At 34.9% G+C, this 21,284-nt stretch overlaps 3 protein-coding genes across 3 annotated transcripts; all 3 read left to right on the top strand.

Annotated features, from left to right (window-relative positions):
* Positions 1 to 622: 622 nt before the first annotated feature.
* Positions 623 to 2,078, top strand: BU26DRAFT_522258 (kinase-like protein). Its single transcript, XM_033829742.1, has one exon. It carries the CDS (start codon positions 1,058 to 1,060, stop codon positions 1,778 to 1,780), a length of 723 nt encoding a protein of 240 aa, XP_033680146.1. The 5' UTR covers positions 623 to 1,057; the 3' UTR covers positions 1,781 to 2,078.
* A 2,315-nt stretch (positions 2,079 to 4,393) lies between these two features.
* Positions 4,394 to 5,258, top strand: BU26DRAFT_522257 (uncharacterized protein). The gene has a single exon (XM_033829741.1). The coding sequence runs from the start codon at positions 4,445 to 4,447 to the stop codon at positions 5,219 to 5,221; it is 777 nt and encodes a 258-aa protein (XP_033680145.1). The 5' UTR covers positions 4,394 to 4,444; the 3' UTR covers positions 5,222 to 5,258.
* A 1,390-nt stretch (positions 5,259 to 6,648) lies between these two features.
* Positions 6,649 to 7,500, top strand: BU26DRAFT_522255 (uncharacterized protein). Its single transcript, XM_033829740.1, has 2 exons — positions 6,649 to 6,767; positions 6,837 to 7,500. Exon 2 carries the CDS (start codon positions 6,974 to 6,976, stop codon positions 7,424 to 7,426), a length of 453 nt encoding a protein of 150 aa, XP_033680144.1. The 5' UTR covers positions 6,649 to 6,767; positions 6,837 to 6,973; the 3' UTR covers positions 7,427 to 7,500.
* Positions 7,501 to 21,284: the final 13,784 nt, after the last annotated feature.

Raw genomic sequence — 21,284 nt, 5'->3', positions numbered from 1 at the left:
TTGACGATGATCTCTCAGCCATAAAGGATATCCGAAGTCCGCATACCGTAGCCTGGGATGTCACAGAAGGGACTAGGCTTGACACCTCTGAACAGAGCTATGAAATGGAATACAATAAGATCTTCGACGGCGAACAACCCCCCGGGAGACTGCAAGGCCCTAAGCTCTGCATCGGCACGAATCATCTCATTGCCATGGTTCCTCCATCAGTTGAGCCAGGGGACGTTATCGTTTGCTTCTCCAACTGCAAGGCGGCCATTGTCATGCGACCATTCCGGACTGACGGTAACTACGTACTTATAGGGAGGACAGATGTCGCAGACGACGTGCGACAGACTGATGTTGGGGCCAAAGTGTTTGTTGATCTGGGTTTCCGTTGCTTGCAAGCAATAACTCTTTATACTTCTTGTGCGTACACTCTATAAATAGGCGGTTATCGGACGGGATGGCTCGTCCGTACACGCTGGCGCCTCCCCGTTCCACTTAACACGGATTCTGAGCTTGCGCCTGTGGCTTGCACCTGTGGCTTGCACCTGTGGCTTGCACCTGTGGCTGATATTCTTGTGACCTTGAGGCTAAGCCCCACGCGGTTTAGAATGGTAAGGACACCTAGCCCAACGCCAACGACCTCAAAAAATGCTGCAGGCTGCAGCATGCCACCCTAAGCTTTAAGGCATCGTTAATAGAGCCTTAGTAAAGCCTCCTATCCTTCGACCGCATAGACACGAAGCTGCAACCCAGACAGCCACCTCCGCCGCCGCCTCCGAGCATCCCTAATAACACGTTCGATCTGCGACTTCTCAAGACGCGACTTGAGGTGGACCGCATTAGCTACGAACTGCTTACAGCATTCACATCGTTTCTCGACTAAGTCCGTTCTGTCTTCGAGCTCGCGGCCGTTCCTTTTCCACAATCGCGCCCCTCCTCGCGGACCAACGTGCCTCGAGCTACGTCGCTGCTACAACTATAGAAGAATCATACCTCTAGCGACGAACAGCTGCTCTTACAAGCTGTACGAGTTACGTTGACTTAGACCGCTCCACCGCGTCTCCAAAAGATGACCACTATTCGATTCCCAACCGGGTTCAACATGACGAACTACCTTGGCTCCGGAATTACAAGCATGGTATACCTAGAGTTGTCCTCCAACACTGTCGTCAAACATCCCCACCAAATCGAAGACGAGCCCGCTATTGAAGTTGAGAGACGGATCTACGAGCGGTTCCAACAACACGGCGGGCACGAAGGTCTGCTAAAGTTTTACGGTACCTTCGAATCCGGCATCCGACTAGAATATGCGAGCAAGCATGGACTCCGCCAATTCATCCAAACACATGAGATTCATACCAATCAACGCCTTCAATGGGCTCAACAAGTCACTAGTGCGCTTGCCTTTGTTCATTCAATGAATGTCGTTCATGCGGATCTGACGTGCGGCAACATTTCCTTAGACGACAGCCTACATGCGAAACTCCTCGACTTTAGTGGCTCCTCATTGGATGGCTCCGAGCCATCCGTTGTGGTGACTGCGAGCCACAAATGTCCTAGAGCCGACCTGAAATCGACTCGGGCAGACCTGTTTGCCCTCGGCTCTACCCTGTACGAAATCTGGACAGGCAAACCTCCATACGTTGGGCTTCAAGAGATAGAAATCACCAATTTGTTTAGACAATCTAAGTTTCCTGAGACCAAAAGTCTGGGACCGATGGGCGACATCATCACCGGGTGCTGGCAAGGCAGGTTCACAAGTGCAGATAATGTAGGTACACATTTTGCTTGAGTAGAGGTGCGTCTCTCTACTCGGGGGCGAACGTCAAGATAAGAACTTTGGCTGCAACAGCACGCACCTAGCCTGTGTTGGTCAGCTAGGACATGACATGATCGGGTCTCTGCAAGTCGTGGCTGCCAAAGAAAACCCCGCACGGAGATGTTGGCATTGGCATGGCGTGATGCCCCGCACGGCGAGAGGGTCCTGGGAGCGATGGGGAAGGAAGCTCACTCGCACGGAGCCGTCACCAAAGAAGCATGTAATAAAATCATCCCGTGGACGTGGAGAAGCTTGCCGACCATGTACCAACGTATCTAAGGTATTCTTTAAGCTTGCCGACTATTCCTTGTGCAAAAGCTTGCTAGCTAGTCCTTGTGTTGCCGCCCAGAAGTTATACAACTCAAAATCATACACCTCCGTGGCTCGCAATGGAACACAGAGGGCTCCTCTTCTGGTCGATGTTGATAAGTCGATTTGATTCGCTTAGTCCTTCGATTAAGCTCTCTCAGTGCTTCCCTGGTCAACCAAATCTTCGAAAGAGTATCCAAATAGTGCACTGGCGACGCTGAACTGGCCGAGCTACTGCAGGACTTCAGCCTCTTGGGCGGAGGTGGTGCTGTGCCTGCACACGAGGAGTGCCCCGGAGGTGGACGCTTGCGTTGGCCAGCGCAGCGCAAGCCGGACATGTAGCAGATTTACAGAAGGTCAGAGAGGCAGTGGGAGAGGCTGAATGGATGTTATGAGTCGCGCTGGCCTGTGGTTGCCTGTCTGTCGGTGTGGTGGGGTCCTCTCTGTTGGCGGCCTTGGCGGCGCGTGCGAGTCAAATCCACGCGCAGCCGGAACTGCGTCGCAGCCGAACAGCAGTCTGCAGCACCGTGAACAGGCGCCCGAGATTTGGGCTCTTGGCATGTGGTCTGTATCAATATTTGCGTGGTCCGAATCGATTCCCGCGTACCTCACCGTGTCATGTGATGGTGGCGGTGAGGATTACTCCGTTGTCGGGACGGATAAACGTGACTCCGGAGCTTAGCTTAGCTCTAAGTGCTTTAGCATACTTTTACTTTCGCGTCTTTTAGCTTTAAGTTTCGCTATATTAGAGAAAATTCTTATTACTTACTAAGTACTAAAAGTATTCTATATTATATATTATATTTTATTAGCTAGTATATATTTCTACCTAGTATATAGTTTCTAAAAAATTTTATTTTTCTTTAACTTTATAACTATTAGAGCTATACTAATAAAACTTAAAATATAAGCTTTATAGAATATACTTTATTATTAAAAGTCTTATATTATTAAAAGCTTTATAATTTCTTAGTAAGAAAAATTAACGAAAATTAACTTATATTTTTTAAATAACTAAGTAAAATCTTAATACTTTTCTATAAAAATTTATATATATATATTCTTTATAGTATATTATTTCTTATATTAAAGTTATATAAGTAAGCTAGTTACTTTCTCTTAGCAACGAAAATTAACGAAAATTAACCTGTTTTTCTTAAATAACTAAGCGAAACCTTAATATTTTTCTATAAAGATTTATATATATATTTTCTATAGTACATTATACCTTATACTAAAGTTACACTAAGATATATTACGTAATTAAAAAGCTATACGTATTTAACTAACTTTTAAGAAAAAATCTAGTTTACTTCTAGTTAGTAGTATTATATCTCTATAATAATATATAAAACTTATAGTATATAGTATTTATAACGTAATAAAAATTTCTAGAAAACTTATATAGAGCTAGCTCTTCTAGGTATAGCGTAATAAGAGATAGAAATTAGAAAAATATCTTCTTTAGAGTATTCTCTTCTAACTATATATATATATAGTTAATCTAGCTATATAAACTTATTATTATATAAATTATAGTAGCTCTTAGCTATATAAAGCTTATTAACTAATAATATAGTAGCTTTAAGTAGTTATTTAAAAGTAAACTCTTTTTAGTAGTATAGTATAGAAAGAGAGAAAGATACTAAAACGATCTTAAAATTATTACTTCTAAATATATAGAAGGCTTATAGTATATATAATCTTATAATATATAACTTTATATAGCTAGATTATTTATATATATCTATAGTTAGAGAAGAAAACTCTAGAAAGAATTTTTTAAAGTTTTACCTCTTATTACGCTATACCTAGTAGAGCTAGCGCTATAGAAGTTTTCTAGAAACCTTTATTAAGTTATAAATACTATATACTATAAGTTTTATATATTATTATAGAGATATAATACTACTTACTAGAAGTAAACTAGATTTTTTCTTAAAAGTTAGTTAAATACGTATAGCTTTTTAATTACGTAATATATCTTAGTGCAACTTTACTATAAGGTGTAATATACTATAGAGAATATATATATAAATTCTTATAGAAAAATATTAAGGTTTCGCTTAGTTATTTAAGAAAAACGGGTTAATTTTCGTTGATTTTCGTTGCCAAGAGAGGGTGACCAGCTCGCTTGTGTGACCAGCTCGCTTGTAAAGTACGTTATAATTTATATAAGACTTCTTGCGCGCGCGCGAATTTTTAGGTGTCGCTAAGATTTCTACGGATTTATGCATACGATAGATCTCTCCTCGCCCCATTTCACTTCATCTCTCCTCCCCACACCTCGGCTCACCAACCCCAGCCCCTTGCCACATCACACAACCAATGGCGGACGCTCAAACGGAAGGCAACGCCAAAAACCGGATTAGAACAGACACGGACCTCACGGACCTTCTGACCACACAGCATGCAAGATTCGGAGATGGGGCTTTCGACTTGGGTACCGCGGAGATCGAGCAACTGCGGAATTTCACCGAGCTCGCAGCGACAATCCCAAACACAATCAAGAGGGCGTGGGTGAGGAAGAACGCATGCATTATCCTTAGAGACCTGGCGAAGAAAAACCGCGCAGCGTTCTTCCTTTGCGCTCTCGGAACCCTGCCCTATCTGCTAGGCAGGCTCAAGTCGACGACTTACATGGAGGCGGTTGGGAAGTGGTGGAGGGAAGCCGTGCAGTGGCCTGGCCTGTTTGAGACCATGGACAACTACTCGCAGTACTTGCCCCGGCCAAAGGGCCTGGCTCAGGCGATGAAGCACTATGCCGCTCGGCTCCCTGGCACGCCTGCACCGCCAGACCGGCCAGAGAGCCTCGACCAGGAGACGGAACACCACGCCGATCTACCCCCTGGGGCAAAGCCGCAGGGCGGGTGGTCTCTGACAATACCCCTGCACAATCTGCTGGATTTTCTGAAGGACAAATACACAGACACACCGGTGCAAATCCACTGCCCATTCGACGTGCGCTCTCCACCATCCGTCCAGTTTGGACCGGCCGAATGGGACATGAGGATGGAGTTCGGCCTGGGCATTGCAAAGGCGGTCATGGAGCACGGCATGCAGAGTGAGGCTACCTATATTCAGCCAATGGAACAGAGCCAGTAGTACCTAGAATGATGGCAGATGTTTTTTTTATTTGGTCCGTCTAGTGTTTATTACATTAGTATAAGACGATACGTCGGTCTGCCCAATGTCATGCACCAGTTGCCGGCCTCCACAACCAGGAGGAAATGCTCGTCCTCGAGATGCGGTCCCGTCAAAACATTTTCCACCTTCACGTCGCTGCCCATCTCGCCGCCCACGCGCACCGCGCCATCGTCGCTTCGCGCCCTGACCACCACGCCACGTAGCCTCTGCCCCTGCGGCAGTCCTTTGCCAAGGGAGGAAAACCCCGCCCCGACCGTCCAGTCTCCGAGTATTATAGGGTCGTTGGACTGGAACTGGCGTACCGATTATTGATGTTCTTGCAGTGGGAAAGATGTGTGGTGTGCAGGGGGAGGTTGGGGAATGGGGGTTGGTTCGAGATGTGACTTGCCTTGTGCCGGATCAGCTGCTAAAGCGCCGTGTCATCCCGTGCAACGTCATTCGGGATTGGCGTCTTTCTGTCCATGCCGGGACGTGGAAACGAATCCCAACAGCCCAATAACGGCCGCTGCAGGTCTGTGGCCCCGAAGTGACTATAAGCCCGCAAAGAAGATTTGGGCACAGTTTTACGAGTGAGACGGGCACTTTTTAAGAAGTTCTGACAGTAGTCAACAACTCGTGTGACTACCTGTAGCAAATTTTTGCTCTGCTAGGCAGAGCGACAGGCGTTGTGGACAGGCGCGATGCCAAAGGTCTCGTCGGGTCGGTAAGGCAAGGAGGTGATGTGAAGTGGAGTGGAGTGCAGTGGAGAAGGAAGGATGGCAGCAGCATCAGCGAATCAGCTACTGCATGTGGCAGACATCCGCTCTGCCACAACAATAGGCCGAGGAGATGGTTAGCGAAGGTTCCAAGGATTCAAAGATCCTTCTAGGTAAATCCCAGATGGTTGAGCTCGGACCCTACCAGAGGAAGCAAGATCGAGCAGTCGCAGTCTGGCTGTCTTTACGTTACGGAACCGGGACGAAGGGGTTTTATAATTGGCGGCCCGACATCGACGAGGTTCTCCAGCACCCAGCTTGGGGCCCATTGCTACCCAAATCTTCGCAAGTAAAGAGACGACGGTTAGTATAGCCTTGAAGATGGGGAGGTGTAAGTGAGCGTTGTTTGGAAGGCCGGCCGGCTGGCATGTCATGGTTGTGCAAGAGAGGGACTAGCACTAGATACCGTATCCAGTGCTTGTAGCAATTGAATCTCCGTTTCTCTTGATAATGATGCCGCTCCCTGTGTTCTGTCACTTCCAACTGTGGTTAGGCTAGGGTTAGTACCACCCTCTTGTCGTGCCCCACATATTCGGTCACGTAATAGCGCTCCCTCGCCGCACCCGTGCTGACTCATGATTTTTCTCCCTTAGTTAACTATTTAAAGGCACCTCCCCACCTTTCCAACTTCCACCCAACCAGCCCGGCAAAACGGCCAACTCTTGTCGTCCCTGCACACAGCCATCGCGGCCATGACATCGCGGCAAGACAGCCCACCCATCACCACGGCCAGCCAAAATCTGCTCGTCGTAAGCCTGCATCCTTTTGATTTAGTTTCGCATTGCGGCCCATCGACTAACAGCAGCGCGATCTTGCAGAACTGCCTCGACATCGTTGCCACGCACGGCGCCTACCTTGTGCCTCGGGCGGCTACACCAGTGTTCGAGAAAACACACGACGAGGAATTCGCTGCCACACTATCCCGGAAGCTCCATGCGCTCCTGGAGGAACAAATATGCAGAAGGCCATGTATCGCCAGGCCGCCGACGAATGGCCCATCGGGCGCACGCCCCCCGAGGTGAAAGAGAAGCGCAACGCCGAGCTGAAGGCGCTGCAAGAGCTTGAGGGCGCCACCTCCGACGATGGCAGCGACAGCGACAACAACAGAGACGGCAATGGTATCGACGCCGGGGTCGGTCCAGGGAAAACAGTGGCAGCACCAGACCGGCCACGTAGGCGGCCACGCCAAGCAGACTGGCTCCCGACACCACCGCTGTCCGCCGAAAGTCCTCTGGCCACACCACATAGGAGGAAGCAGCGGAGGATATCCGAGGAAGACGACAAGGAAAAAGAGCGCCCCACCAAGACGCACGTTCGCTCTGCTAAAGAAGTCTCCGCTGCAGAAGATGCTATGCCTAACACATCACAGCAGAAGGACTGGAAGCGGCGACGAACTCTCGATATATAGCTATCTTGTATCTCTTATATAGACTATTCTAGATTACTATTAACTTTAATATATAGCTATTTAGGCTTTATTTACTCTAGTAGTAGCTCTAAAGCTTTTCTTAGCTAACGTATTTTATAAGCGAATATCTTAACGTACTTTATTATCGAACCCCCTACTGTGGCTCACCACCCGATGCACGGCCCCACCGCATGCACGGTTCAACGAAATTTTTCAGAATTTTCCACCCCCCATATCTCCACCAATATGTCAGGTATTGAGGCTGCGCTTGAAGCGCTGGAATCGCTGAAGCTGGGAGAAACACCTAATTACGCAGAGTACGCCAAAAAGTATGGTGTTGATCGCTTAACGCTGTCGCGGCGCCACAGGAAGGTTACCCACTTAAATGCGGCGGCAGTCGATAACAGCCAGAATCTTAACACCACACAAGAAAAACAGCTTATACAGTATATTAATAAGCTTTGTGTTAAAGAACTACCTCCTTTAAGGCAAATAATCCGAAATTTCGCATTAGAAATAGCTAGGAAACCTGTAGGTAAAAACTAGGCAGATTGCTTTATAAATTAACACAATATTAACCTTATATTACGCTAGATATTAGGCCTAGATTTCTTACGCAAAAGAGCTAACTCTGCCTTTAAGTACTTACTATATTTTAAGCTTTTACAACGAAAAATTAATTAGTACAAAATTCTACTCTACTACACATATAATATAGATAAAAAAGGCTTTCTAATTAGAGTATTAAGTAGAATAAAGAGAGTGTTTTCTAAGAGGCGCTATAAGAATAGAAAAATTAAGCAAATACTCTAGAATAGTAATTAAGAGTAGATTATAACTATTATATATATATGTATAGATAGAACTACTCTTACGCCTACGCTTATATATTAAGCTCTTTCTAGAAATATCTAGAATACCTAGTTATAAGATTTTAATTCTATACTATACAAGGTATTTTTTAGCTTATTACTAAGCGAATAGACAAATAACTCTATAGAGCTAGCATAGCTATAGTAGGTATTTAATAGAGAAATACAAGTAAAAGTAGAACAATTAAATTAACTTCTAATTCTTAATAGCTATAGATTACACGTTACTATAGAGTTTATTAAGTTCTATAATAATAATAGAATTCTTCTAGCTATATTTCTACTATATACTATCTATATACTATAGCCTCTAGATATTTATATATTTAAACTACTCTTAGCTACTTACTTAGCTAAACTATTAGCCTTTATAGAGAGATTATAGAGAATCTACGCTATAACTAAAAGAGATTTCTTTTATATGTTTAATACTACCTAGAAGGCCTTATTTAAGGCTAAAACTATTCTTAAAGTCTTTAAGTTAACTAGACTAGAGCCTTTTAACTCTACTATAATATTAAAGCAATTTAATATACAGAAAGCTAATTAGCTATCTTCTAGCAACTTAGCTACGTTAGTACTTAGCGCTTCTAACTAGAAAAAAATTAAGTAACTACTTAGGCAGGTAGTAGAGAATATCTATAATAAACGCTTCTAGAAGCTTAGTTATACAATTTACGTAATCTTAGTATAGAAGACTCTTCTATAACATAAAAATAAGCAACTTAAAGAAGCTCTAATTAATAAGAAGAAGCGCTAGTAGCGTGGCAAGCCTCTACTACTTAAAACACCTTAAGAATATTATAGTAGTGTAGTGTTCTAGTTACTAAACAAAGTATAGAAGGTACGTAACTAGCAAGACTAGAAGAAGGCTAATAAGAAGCTTTTATAATACTAAAAGGATAAGGTAACTAAGCTTAAGGAAGCTAAGAAGGCTAAGAAGGCACGTTAATTAGAGAAGAGGAAGCAAATAAGAGCACAGGCAAAGGAAATCCGCCTGCAGGAGTAGTAGAAAAAGGCTACTAAAAAAGAGGAAGCGCGGATTGCACGTAAGGTAAATAAACAACTTAAAAATAACGTTAAGACGTCTAAAAGAGGTAAATAGAGGGCTTCTACACCTTCTTCTAAGTTCTCTATTAATAAGAAGAATATTAATGTAGATTTCTTATTAATTATAGATGTAGCCCTTATACTAGCTAGATTACGCCGCACCCGTAAAATAGAGCTTCTAAAACGCTTTCGTACATAAAAAACCTTATAGGCGCCTTTAGGCAGCTTCTCTAATTGCTACACTAGAAAATCTCGTGATTTTACAGTATACATGTAGTTGTAGAGCCTTAAAAGTTCTTAGGTGTAGGCATCCAAAATCGTGCATACGGTAGAGCCGTGTATTAGGTGGTGAGCCACAGTATATCATCGAACCCCCCACGATTTCTTGGCAACGAAAATTAACAAAAATTAACCCGTTTTTCTTAAATAACTAAGCGAAACCTTAATATCTTTCTATAAAAATTTAAATATAGATAGAACTATACTATATACACCTACTATTAAAATTACACTAAGATATATTACGTAATTAAAAAGCTATACGTATTTAACTAACTATTAAGAAAAATCTAGTTTACTTCTAGTTAGTACTATTATATCTATATAATAATCTATAAAACTTATAGTATATAGTATTTATAACGTAGTAAAGGTTTCTAGAAAACTTCTATAGCGCTAGCTATTCTAAGTATAGCGTAATAAGAGATAGAAGTTAGAAAAATACCTTTTTTAGAGTTTTCTCTTCTAACTATATATATATATATATATATATATATAGTTAATCTAGCTATATAAACTTATTATTATATAAATTATAGTAGGCTTTAACTATATAGAGCTTATTAACTAATAATATAGTAGCTTTAAGTAGTTATATAAAAGTAAACTCTTTTTAGTAGTATAGTTAAAAAGATAAAAATATACTAAAACTATATTAAAGTTATTACTTCTAAATATATAGAAGGCTTATAGTATATTTAATCTTATAATATATAATCTTATATAGCTAGTTTATCTATATATATATATATATAGTTAGAAAAGAAAACTCTATAAAGACTTTTTTAAAGTTTTATTTCTTATTTGTTACAATTATAGAATTAGAAACAAGGCTAGCTAGCTAGAATAGAGAAAACGGTAGGCTAAGCCTAGAGTTACAGAATAAGAGATTACGTGCAGAGTTATAGAAATAATTAGAGTTACGTAATATAGATTAGATAGATTAGAAGAATTAGAGCCTAATCTATAGATTAGAACCTAATTTAGAGAATCTATAAGAGCTAGGTCTTAGTACCTAATCTAGCTAAGAAGGCATATATATATAACTAGAAGAAGCTTACTTCTTATAGCTTCTTATAGTTATTACTTTGTTTATTAAATTACTATAGTAACTTATAATTTATAGTATTATTACGTCTACCTCTTTATTACTAAAGATTCTAGCCTAAAGTACACCTCTTACCTCCCTTTACAAAAGTAAGCCTTAGTCTTAGTTAAGAGAATAGCTTGTAATAAAATAACTACCTAATGTTAAAGAGTAGAATAACTATATTAATAGTTAGAACCTAATCTAGAAAGGTCTAAGCCTAGAAGCTAACTATAGAAGAATAGATTATAGAACTCTAATAAGTTATTATAGTACTCTAGAAGATAGACGTTTAATAGGCAGAAGAGCTAGCTATAGTAAAACGCTAGGCCTAAGCTAAGATCGCTCTATCTAGGCGCTTTAATAGTAAGAAAGAGAATCTTAACGTATTTCTAGTAGCTATAGAGCTCTACCTATAATATAACGCTATAGTATTTCTATAGAACGAGAATAAGATTCTAAGAGCTATAATAAATATAGAAGAAGAAGCTCTTATATAGGCTAAACTCTATATATTAGACTAGCTAGAAAATAAGAGTAATATAAAGAGAATATAATAGTCTATAAATAAAATTTTTAAAAGTTAGACTAGGTTTATAAAGCACCTTAGAGAAACGTTTAGAGAAGTTAATATATACAAAGTAGTCTAAGAAAAGCTATTTAGACTATAATAGACTAGATTAGCATTCTAGTATATAGTAACGTTTAGGTAGTTAAGCGCTTACCTAGACTAGAATAACTTCGCGCTAGTAGAACTCTTCTACAAGAGGCTAAAGAAGTTAGTTAAGAATAACATCGCGTACGCTAAACAACTAGAAAACCTAAGCAATACTATAGAGATAGTAGTAAAAATTAACAACTAGTAGTATAAATAAAACCTAGAACGTTAATAGAGTAGAAACTACTCTATACTATTAATAGTTAGAATAAGACAACTATAGACTATATTCTAAAGAGATTCTATAGACCTAGACTAGGTTAGAACTCTATAGAAAGGGAAATAAACCTAGAAGAATAAGAAAAAGGTATAGTACTTTAAGAAAGAACTATACCTAGTCTATAAGAAAAAAGAACACTTTACGTAAGAATACCTAAAGAAGAAGAAAATAGTTAGAATAATCTAGATAAACTATAATAGCCTTATATAGATAGTATACTATAATAATAGCTATATAATATACTAGAAAGATAAGGTTAACTTAGAATAGTACCTAACTAAGGTTAGAGCTATTATACTAGAATATCTAACGTATATAAAATACCTTACTCTAGAAACTATCTAATAACGTATTAACGTATAATAGTACTAGATATACATAGAATCTTATAACGTATAGAGCTGCTAACACGTATATTAGAATATCTTGTTTACTAATAAAGAATTCTAGAAGGCGTTAGACGCTCTTAAGAAAGTAGCTAGATTAGTAGAATATCTTATAGACAAGAAAGTATATTTATATATCTAGAAAATCTACTAGAGCTTCTCTATAAATAACTCTAAAGCTAGAAAAGCTAGGTAGTAGTAACTAAGGTGCGTAGAAAGAGGTAGGTGCTAGAACCCCTTCTATAAGGTACACCTAACTAAGCTATTCTAAGAAAAGAAACTCTCTAGGCTATTTCTATATAACTAGAAAATTAAAGTACGTCTGTAGTAGAAGCTATACTAGATATGCAAAGATAACTACCTAGAGTATAACTATATCTACTAAGCCTATTCTCTAGTAGTTTATAGAAGTAAAGAAAAAGCTATAGTTAGAATAGCTATTAGTACCTAGAGACTAGATAATAAGAAGATTTAGGTTGCCGCATACATAGACCTAAGGCCTAAGAAAGAAACTAGCAGAACAATAATACCTAAACTAGTTAAGAAAGTCTATAGCAAAGAATACTACGCTAAACTATAGAATTAGTACGCTATAGAGTACTAATACTATTAGAAACAATACTAGACTATAGAATAGAGAGTATAGTACTCTAATTACTATACGCTTAACTATAGATAGTATTTTCTAGAATAGAAATACCTATACTATAGAGAAAAGGCTAAGAGTAAATACATAAAACTACACTAGACTATATACTTACTAGAAAGATGCCTAGTATATATAGTAGAAAAGAAATAGAAATTAGCACTAACTACCTCTTTAAAGTTAAAAAACTAGTAGGCCTCTAAGGTAGAGGTCTAGCCTAGAAAGGCTCTAATTAGACTATTAGTAAGATTATTACTCTAAAACCTAGAACGCTACGTGTAAAAGCTATATTAAGAAGTAAGAAGCTTATAGCCTATATAGATAGTAGAGTAGCAAAAATATATATTTCTACTAGCCTAGTAAAACTACAAAATATACTATTTTAAGAGAAATAATAACTATACTAAGTATAACTTATAGACGACTAGCTATCTACCTTTAGCTAAGAATAGATTTACTTAGAAACTAAGACATAAGTATTAAATATCTAGAGAATATAGAAATAATAATTCTATAATATTATAGAACTAGAAAATATAGACGTACTTCTAGAACTAGACTAGCTATAAAGATATAACTCTAATATTAGTTAGATTAGGTTAGAACTCTAGAGAAGGCCTAAAGTAGCATAGAAGGCTAGAGCAAGATACTACCTAAGAGCTTACTAAAAGCTAGAGGTAAAGATTAGAAGAATATTATTTATAAGTTTAATAAAATAAGCAAAGAAATAATCTTAAGACGTTAGCGTTATATAGATATAAAAGCTATAACCTAATATAGAGTAACTACCTTAGAAGGTTAAGAAAGACTATAAGAAGTTCGCGTTATTATTTAATAGATAGAATAATAGCATTCTACCTAAATATAAACTATAGAACTATAAAATACCTATAGAAGATAAAGCTACGCTAAAACTAGAGCTAATATACCTACTTAGCCGTAAGTAAAGAGAGAAACTCTAAAGATATCTAAAGAGACTTCTATAAAAAGAATATATTTAAGAAAGCTAAAGCCTAATAGCCTTACTAGTGCTATTTATACTAAAAAAGAATAGATAGTTAAGGTTATACATTAACTACTAACAGCTTAACTAAGTAACTTAAAAGAACTAATATCTACTACCTATAATCTTAAAACTTATAGACTAGCTCGTAGAAGTATAGTAGTTTATAAAGTTTAATATTTAAGAAGAATACTACTAAATATAGATTAAGAAAGACTATAAATAGAAAATAGCCTTTAGAATAAGAGAAGGTCTATATAAATACCTAGTTATACTATTTAGACTTACTAACGTACTAGTAATATTCTAAAGTATAATTAACATAGCTCTACACGAATACCTAGAAAGGTTTACTATAGTCTACCTAAACAACGTACTTATATACTAAAAAGAAGAATTAGAAGAATATAAGAACTACGTGCAAAGAATACTATAGAAGTTTAGAGAGTATAGACTTCTAATAGCTTCTAATAAAAGCGAGTTCTATTATATAGAAACTAGCTACTTAGAATTCTACCTAACCTAAGAGAGAATTTAGATAGAAATAGACAAGGTCTAGATAGTTCTAAACTAGCCTATACTCTAGATAGTAAAAGAAGTATAATTCTTTCTAGAATTCGTAAACTACTACTAAAAGTTTATCTAAGAGTATTTATAGATTACTACTCTACTTATAGAGATTACTAAAAAGAACTAAGAGTTTAGATAGAAAGACTTATAGTAATAAGCGTTTAAGACGCTAAAATAAATGTTTACTACTATACTACTACTATAAACGTTTAATAAGAATAAACTAATATAGGTTAAAATAGATACGTTAGACTAAGCTCTAGAGGTATACCTTAGTTAACCTAGAGAAGATAGTAAGTACTAGCTATACTTCTTCTACTTAAGAAAGTTCTTAGTACTAGAACTTAACTATAATATATATAATAAAGAGCTTATAGCTATTATAGTAGCTATAAAAAAATAGAGAATATACTTAGAAGGCGCTAAGTACTTTATTAATATAGTATTAGACTACTAGAATCTTATAGTATTTATAATAACAAAAACGCTAAATTAATAATAAGTTAGATAGGTAGAAACGCTAGCTACACTAAACTTTACAATCTAATACTAGAAAGATATAGAAAATAGAGCTATAAATATACTTAGCTATAGAACTAACTACGTAGATACTACTAAAGAGAAATATAAAGCTATACTCTATACTAGACTAGATAGAACTCTAGAATATAATAGACTATAGATTAGGTAGATTATAGAAATTAGAGACTAATAAAATAATAGACTAGAACTACCTAATAGATAAGAATAATAGAAAGTACTAGAAACGCTATAAATAGAATTTCTCTAGAAATTCTATAGCACAATAACGCATAGATACTAAGAAATTAAACGTACTCTTAAGAGGCTATAGTAAGAATATAGATTCTCTATAATAAAGAAGAAAGTTATAAAGGTAATACGAGAATATATAGAATACTAATAAAATAAAGTAGTTAGGTACTAACTATATAGACTACTATAACTACTAGAACTATCTATAGTACTATAGTAATATATTACTATAGACTTTATTATAAAGCTATCTAGATTAATTAAACTTGCGTTATAAAGAAAATATAATACTATCTTAGTAATTATAAACTAATTTACTAAATACGTATACTTTTACGTAACTAGTAAAACTCTTAAGGCTAAAGAACTAGCTTATAAGGTAAGCTAATAACTATTTAGCTAACATAGAATACTAGAATAGGTTACTATAGATAGAGATAAGTTATTTACGTCTAAATTCTAGAACGCGCTACTTAACTAAATAGAAATAAGTAATTAAATATTAACTAGCTTCTACCTATAGACTAATAGCTAAATAGAATAAATAAACTAAACTTTAGAAGAATACCTAAGAAACTATATTAACTAGAAATAAGATAACTAGGTTAAACTACTATCTATAGTATAATTAGTATATAACACGGCAAAATAGAGAACTATAAAGATAACTTTCTATTAAGTATACTATAGCTATAAGGCTAGAATATATAGATTCTTAATATATATAGCTATAATTTCTCTAAAGATAGAGAAAAAGAAGCGCTAAATAAGAATAATCTATAACAAACTATAAAAAACAGTAGAAAGAATAACGCGACAAGTAAATAAGAAAAGAATTAAGAGACTAACCTTTAAGAAGAAGAGTAAAGTTTTTATTTTGCAAAAAAACTTATACACTAAACAACCTAGTAAGAAACTTAACTACCTATAGATTAGACTATTTAAAATAGATAAACAACTTAGACCTGTTAGTTTTAGGCTAAGGCTACTACTAATAATAAGAATACACTCTATATTCTATAAGTCTAAACTTAAGCTAGCACCTAGTAATATACTACTTAATAAGTAAACTAAGGTAGAACTAGACTAGAACTATAAGGTTAAAAGAATACTAGATAAGAAGCGTATACAAGGTTAGTAGAAGTACTAGGTTAGGTAGAAAGAATACCTACTAGAAGAAGACACCTAGAAACTACTAGAGAACCTTAAGAACTACTCTAAGAAACTTAAGAAGTTTTATTAGTAGTACTAACTCTAAAACCTAGAGACTAGAACTCTAAATTCTCTAGATAACTCTAGTTAAATAACTAAAGAGAATTAACTAAAGAAATAGAAGATTACGGCTATAAGAATTACTATACCTTCTACTCTAGCTACTCTAACTTCTTAATATTAGTAAGGTTCTTTAAAAGCAGCGCGTAGCAGCGCTACTATACTAACTCTAACTACTTTTATAGACGTTCGCTACGAGTATTAGTAAACTACTAGAACTTACTTAGAGATATCTTCTAGAAGTGTAGATAATCTAGCTCCGCGTAAAGGCGAACTAACTTAACCTACTAGGTTTTAGCAAGGCGCTCTGCCTTAAGACTAGCCTTAGACTACTAAGAGCGTAGATTAGCTACTAACTAATCTAGCTTCTCTACTTCTTTCTAGTCTAATATCTTATTATAGAACTAACTCTTTATAATATACTCTAAATAGTAACTAGAGAATACCTCTACAACGTAACGTAGGTTATAAGAATAGTAAGTACTATAAGAGTTATTAGACATATTAGCGCTAGTACGTAGAATAAGGTTAGTATAATAGTAATAGTAAACTATTAAAGACTTAGTACGCGTAGGCAGTATAGTAAGAATAGAAAGAGAAGAGAGAGTATAATACTATAGAACTATAGATAGCGCTACTCTTATATAGAAATAATATAGAATAATAAAACACTATACCTAGAAATAGAATAGAGCTTTAGAATAACGCTTTAGAAGAAGAGGCGGGTGTTATAATTATAGAATTAGAAATAAGGCTAGCTAGCTAGAATAGAGAAAATAGTAGGCTAAGCCTAGAGTTATAGAACAAGAGATTACGTATAGAGTTATAGAAATAATTAGAGTTATATAATATAAATTAGATAGATTAGAAGAATTAGAGCCTAATTTATAGATTAGAACCTAATTTAGAAGATCTATAAGAGCTAGGTCTTAGCACCTAATCTAGCTAAGAAGGTACATATATATAACTAGAAGAAGCTTACTTCTTATAGCTTCTTATAGTTATTACTTTATTTATTAAATTACTATAGTAACTTATAATTTATAGTATTATTACGTCTACCTCTTTATTACTAAAGATTCTAGCCTAAAGTACACTCTTTACCTTCTCTTATAAAAGTAAGCCTTAGTCTTAGTTAAGAGAATAGCTTATAATATTATTATACTATATCTAGAAAAGCTAGCTCTATAGAAGTTTTCTAGAAACTTTTATTAGATTATAAATACTATATACTATAAGTTTTATAAATTATTATAGAGATATAATAATACTTACTAGAAGAAAACTAGTTTTATTTTTAAAAGTAGGTTAAATACGTATAGCTTTTTAATTACGTAATATATCTTAGTATAACTTTAGAATAAGATATAATATTCTATAAAAAATATATATATAAATTTATATAGAAAACTATTAAGGTTTTACTTAGTTATTTAAGAAATATAAATTAATTTTTATTAATTTTTCTTACTAAGAGAAGCTAGTTAGTTTAATAGTATAGTTAGCTTACTAGTAAAGTACGTTAAATAATTAGCTAATTAGTTTATTAATAATTTTATCTAGCTTTTCTAGAAAAAGCTCTTAGAGCTTTTATATAAAAGTAGAGAGTATATAAAAGCTATTAGTAGCTAATAGTCTAGATATAGAGATTTTATATAGCTATATAAGCTTTTATATAAAGTTATTATTCTAATTCTTATTAGTTATTACGTTATATTATTATATAGGTTATTTATAATAAAGATATTAGTTAAAGTAACTAGCTAGAAGGCTTTTAGCTAAGAATTTAAGAATTATTAGAGTAAAGAGTAATTATAAGACTAGAGTCTTATCTCTAGAGTTACTCTATAAGAGTTTATCTATAGTATTAAGCTATTTAACTTATATATTACTTTTTATTTAAAAAGTAGAAATATATACTACTAGTATAATAATCTAGTTTAGAGATTTACCTAGAGTTATATAATCTTAGGTTACGTAATCTTATTACGTAACCTAGCCTAGCGCCTTAGCGCTTAGCACCTCTATATATAGAACCTCTTAGAGTATTCTTCTACTTCTTACCTTTAGATAGCTAAATTTAACCTAACCTACTCTACTAGCACCTCTTATTCTTATAGCTTATAGAGACAGCGCTACCTATAGCTAATCTACCTAGCTAGGTATTCTAGAACGCTTATAGTAGTAGAGACCGCGAAGCTAGCTCTTATATTATCTAAAGGTTATTATCTCTTTAGCTAGAGACGGTAGTATAATATCTAGCTAAACTAAGTAGCCTTATTAAGAAGCGTTTACTAATAGCTATACTAAGAATTAGAGCTATAAGAGCTCTAGTTACTTACCTAAGAATCTATTAACGTTACTAATTAATTACTTACCTCTTAGCGCTGTATAAGACCTACTAGCAGATCTAGTTAGTAGTAGAAAAGATACTACTAGTAGTAAGCTAAAGAGAGCTATAAGAGCTCTATATATAGAAGAACTTCTATAGAACTTCTACGTGTAGAAACTCTTCTCTCTCTTTCTCTTTTACGAATTATAAAAAATTAATAATTCTCTACTCTACTAGTAGAGCTAACTATCTCTCTACTCTACTAGTAGAACTAACAACCTACTACTCTACTAGTAGCTAAATACCTTCTTTCTTTACTTCTTTCTTAATTAAAAAGCTAAATAAATCTAAACACTATAGAAGAACTCTTGTAAAGCTAATCTAGAGGTAGAACCTTAGCTTTATAATACCTCTTTACTCTAATAGTTCTTAAATCTAGAGTAGTAAACCTATTAGTAGAATATACTAATTAATATTTCTATTATAAAAACTCTATTTAGTAATATAACGTAATAACTAATAAGAATTAGAATAATAACTTTAACTAGAAGCTTATAAGACTTTACTAGAGCTTAGTAATACTAGAGCTATTATTAGCCTTAGATTTATATATACTCTCTATCTCTACTAAAGAGCTTTAAGAGCTCTTTCTAGAAACGCTAGCTAAAATTATTAATAAAATAGTTAGCTAATTATATATATAATAGGTATATAAATAATAAATCTATATATATTACTAGATTACTACGAACACTCTTACTAAGAGAGATAATATATACGTAAGATATTAGATATAGGCTACTACTCTAGCTAAAAAAAATACTAAAATTTAGTAACTATAAGCGCGATTAACCTACTCTAGAGACTAGATACTATCTACTACGCTAGTTTAACGCGCGACGCGTTTCTCTATAATACTAATTATACGTAATTTAAGCGCGTTACTACTAGAGAATTTAATCTTAGATTCTTACCTCTCTATATACTAGCTAGCTATATCTCTAGTATTATAAGTACTAGAGAGCTAACTAACGCGCTCTACTAAGTTTCTAGATCTACTCTTATTATTAGATAGTAAAAGTATTACCTTTAAGTAGTAGAGAGATAGCTTATATAATAAACTTTAAGTAAACTAGAATTAGTATACTAGAGATATGCTAGAGAATACTAAGAAAACTATTATTATCTATATTTGTACGTGAACTAAAGAAGACGCGTACTAGACTCTATTAGTAATACTACGTACTATTAAGAATAATAGCGTAGTAGTTTTCTATAATTATATTCTTAATTAGCTAGAGAGAAGCTATAAAGACCTATATAAGAGACTAAACACCTACTATAATTTCTAAAAGCTTTATTACTAAAGCGCTACTAACTTCGCCTACTTCTAGAATAATTTCTTCTACCTTATATAGAAGTGCTAGCTTCTAGTAAATTAAGAGGTAGAGAAGTTTTATAAGAAGCTACTAGAGAATATACGTACGTAGTTAGGTATATACTAACGTTAATACGTTAATAACTATAATTACTATATAGATCTTACTTAAGACCTTACTTAAGAACTTACCTCTAGAGAAGTACGCGTTACTACTAGAAAGACTAAAAAGCGTAATGTAATTATGTTAATGCTATAACGCGTGCCTTTAGCTCTTTTAGGTTTTCTAGCATCTAATAAAGCTCTAGTAATCTAGAAGCTAGTTACCTATTTTTAATACTACTAACCTAGCTACCTAAGCTATAATTACTCTAGAGCTTCTACTACATAGAAAGCTATTAAAAATATTAATCTAGAGAAGAAGCCTATAGAGCCTATAAAGCTATAAGTATCTAAGAATAACACGTTAGAATATAAATCTAATAATTTAGAAAAAGCCTAGCTCTAGAAGAAGTCTTCTCTCTAGAGCTACCTACTAGAGTAATTAACCTACGCGAAAAGCTATTTAGTAGTTCTATATTTACTCTACTCTACTAGATCTCTATAAACAGCCTTATAATTAAGCTTAGAGGCTTAATTAATATAGAAGCAAGTAGCTACGTCTTAGTATACCTAAAGTACCTTTAAACTCTTAGAAAAAATCTCTACGTTAAGCTATTACGTATAGAACTAATCTCTTTTACTAGGTATAATAGATAACCTAATAGCTAAGTAGATAAGTATTTTAAAGCTAATCTAGTACTAGAAAGCTACTAAATTTATACTTACTTTATATATTATAATACTAGCTACTATAATATAATAATTAGTTATAAGTTACTTAAAGAAGCTAACGTTTAGGTTAACTATAAGTAACGCGTACTAATATAGCTAGATACTAATTAATTAATTAATTATAAACGTAACGCGTTTATCTCTATATAATTCTCTTAGTCTACTACTAAAGCTTAAGTAGCTTACTAAGCTAATACTAATTACTATAATACTCTAATATTAGTAGTAGAAAAGCTAAGAGTAATATAATAAGAGAAGAGAGAATTATAACGCTAGAAGCTTTAAGAAAACCTACATAAGATAGATAGATAGCTTAAGAATCTTAACTCGCCTACTAGGTTGCTCTATAAGCTAAAAAAGCTACCTATTTTATAAGAAATATGCTTAAAGGCTAGACTTAACGTTAATATAATTAGCGTAGCAGCCTTTATAATTAA

Source organism: Trematosphaeria pertusa (assembly GCF_010094035.1).
Source record: "Trematosphaeria pertusa strain CBS 122368 unplaced genomic scaffold BU26scaffold_13, whole genome shotgun sequence".
NCBI lineage: Eukaryota > Fungi > Ascomycota > Dothideomycetes > Pleosporales > Trematosphaeriaceae > Trematosphaeria > Trematosphaeria pertusa.
Note: the sequence above shows the minus strand (reverse complement) of the source record. Positions and strands in the feature narration are given on the sequence as shown.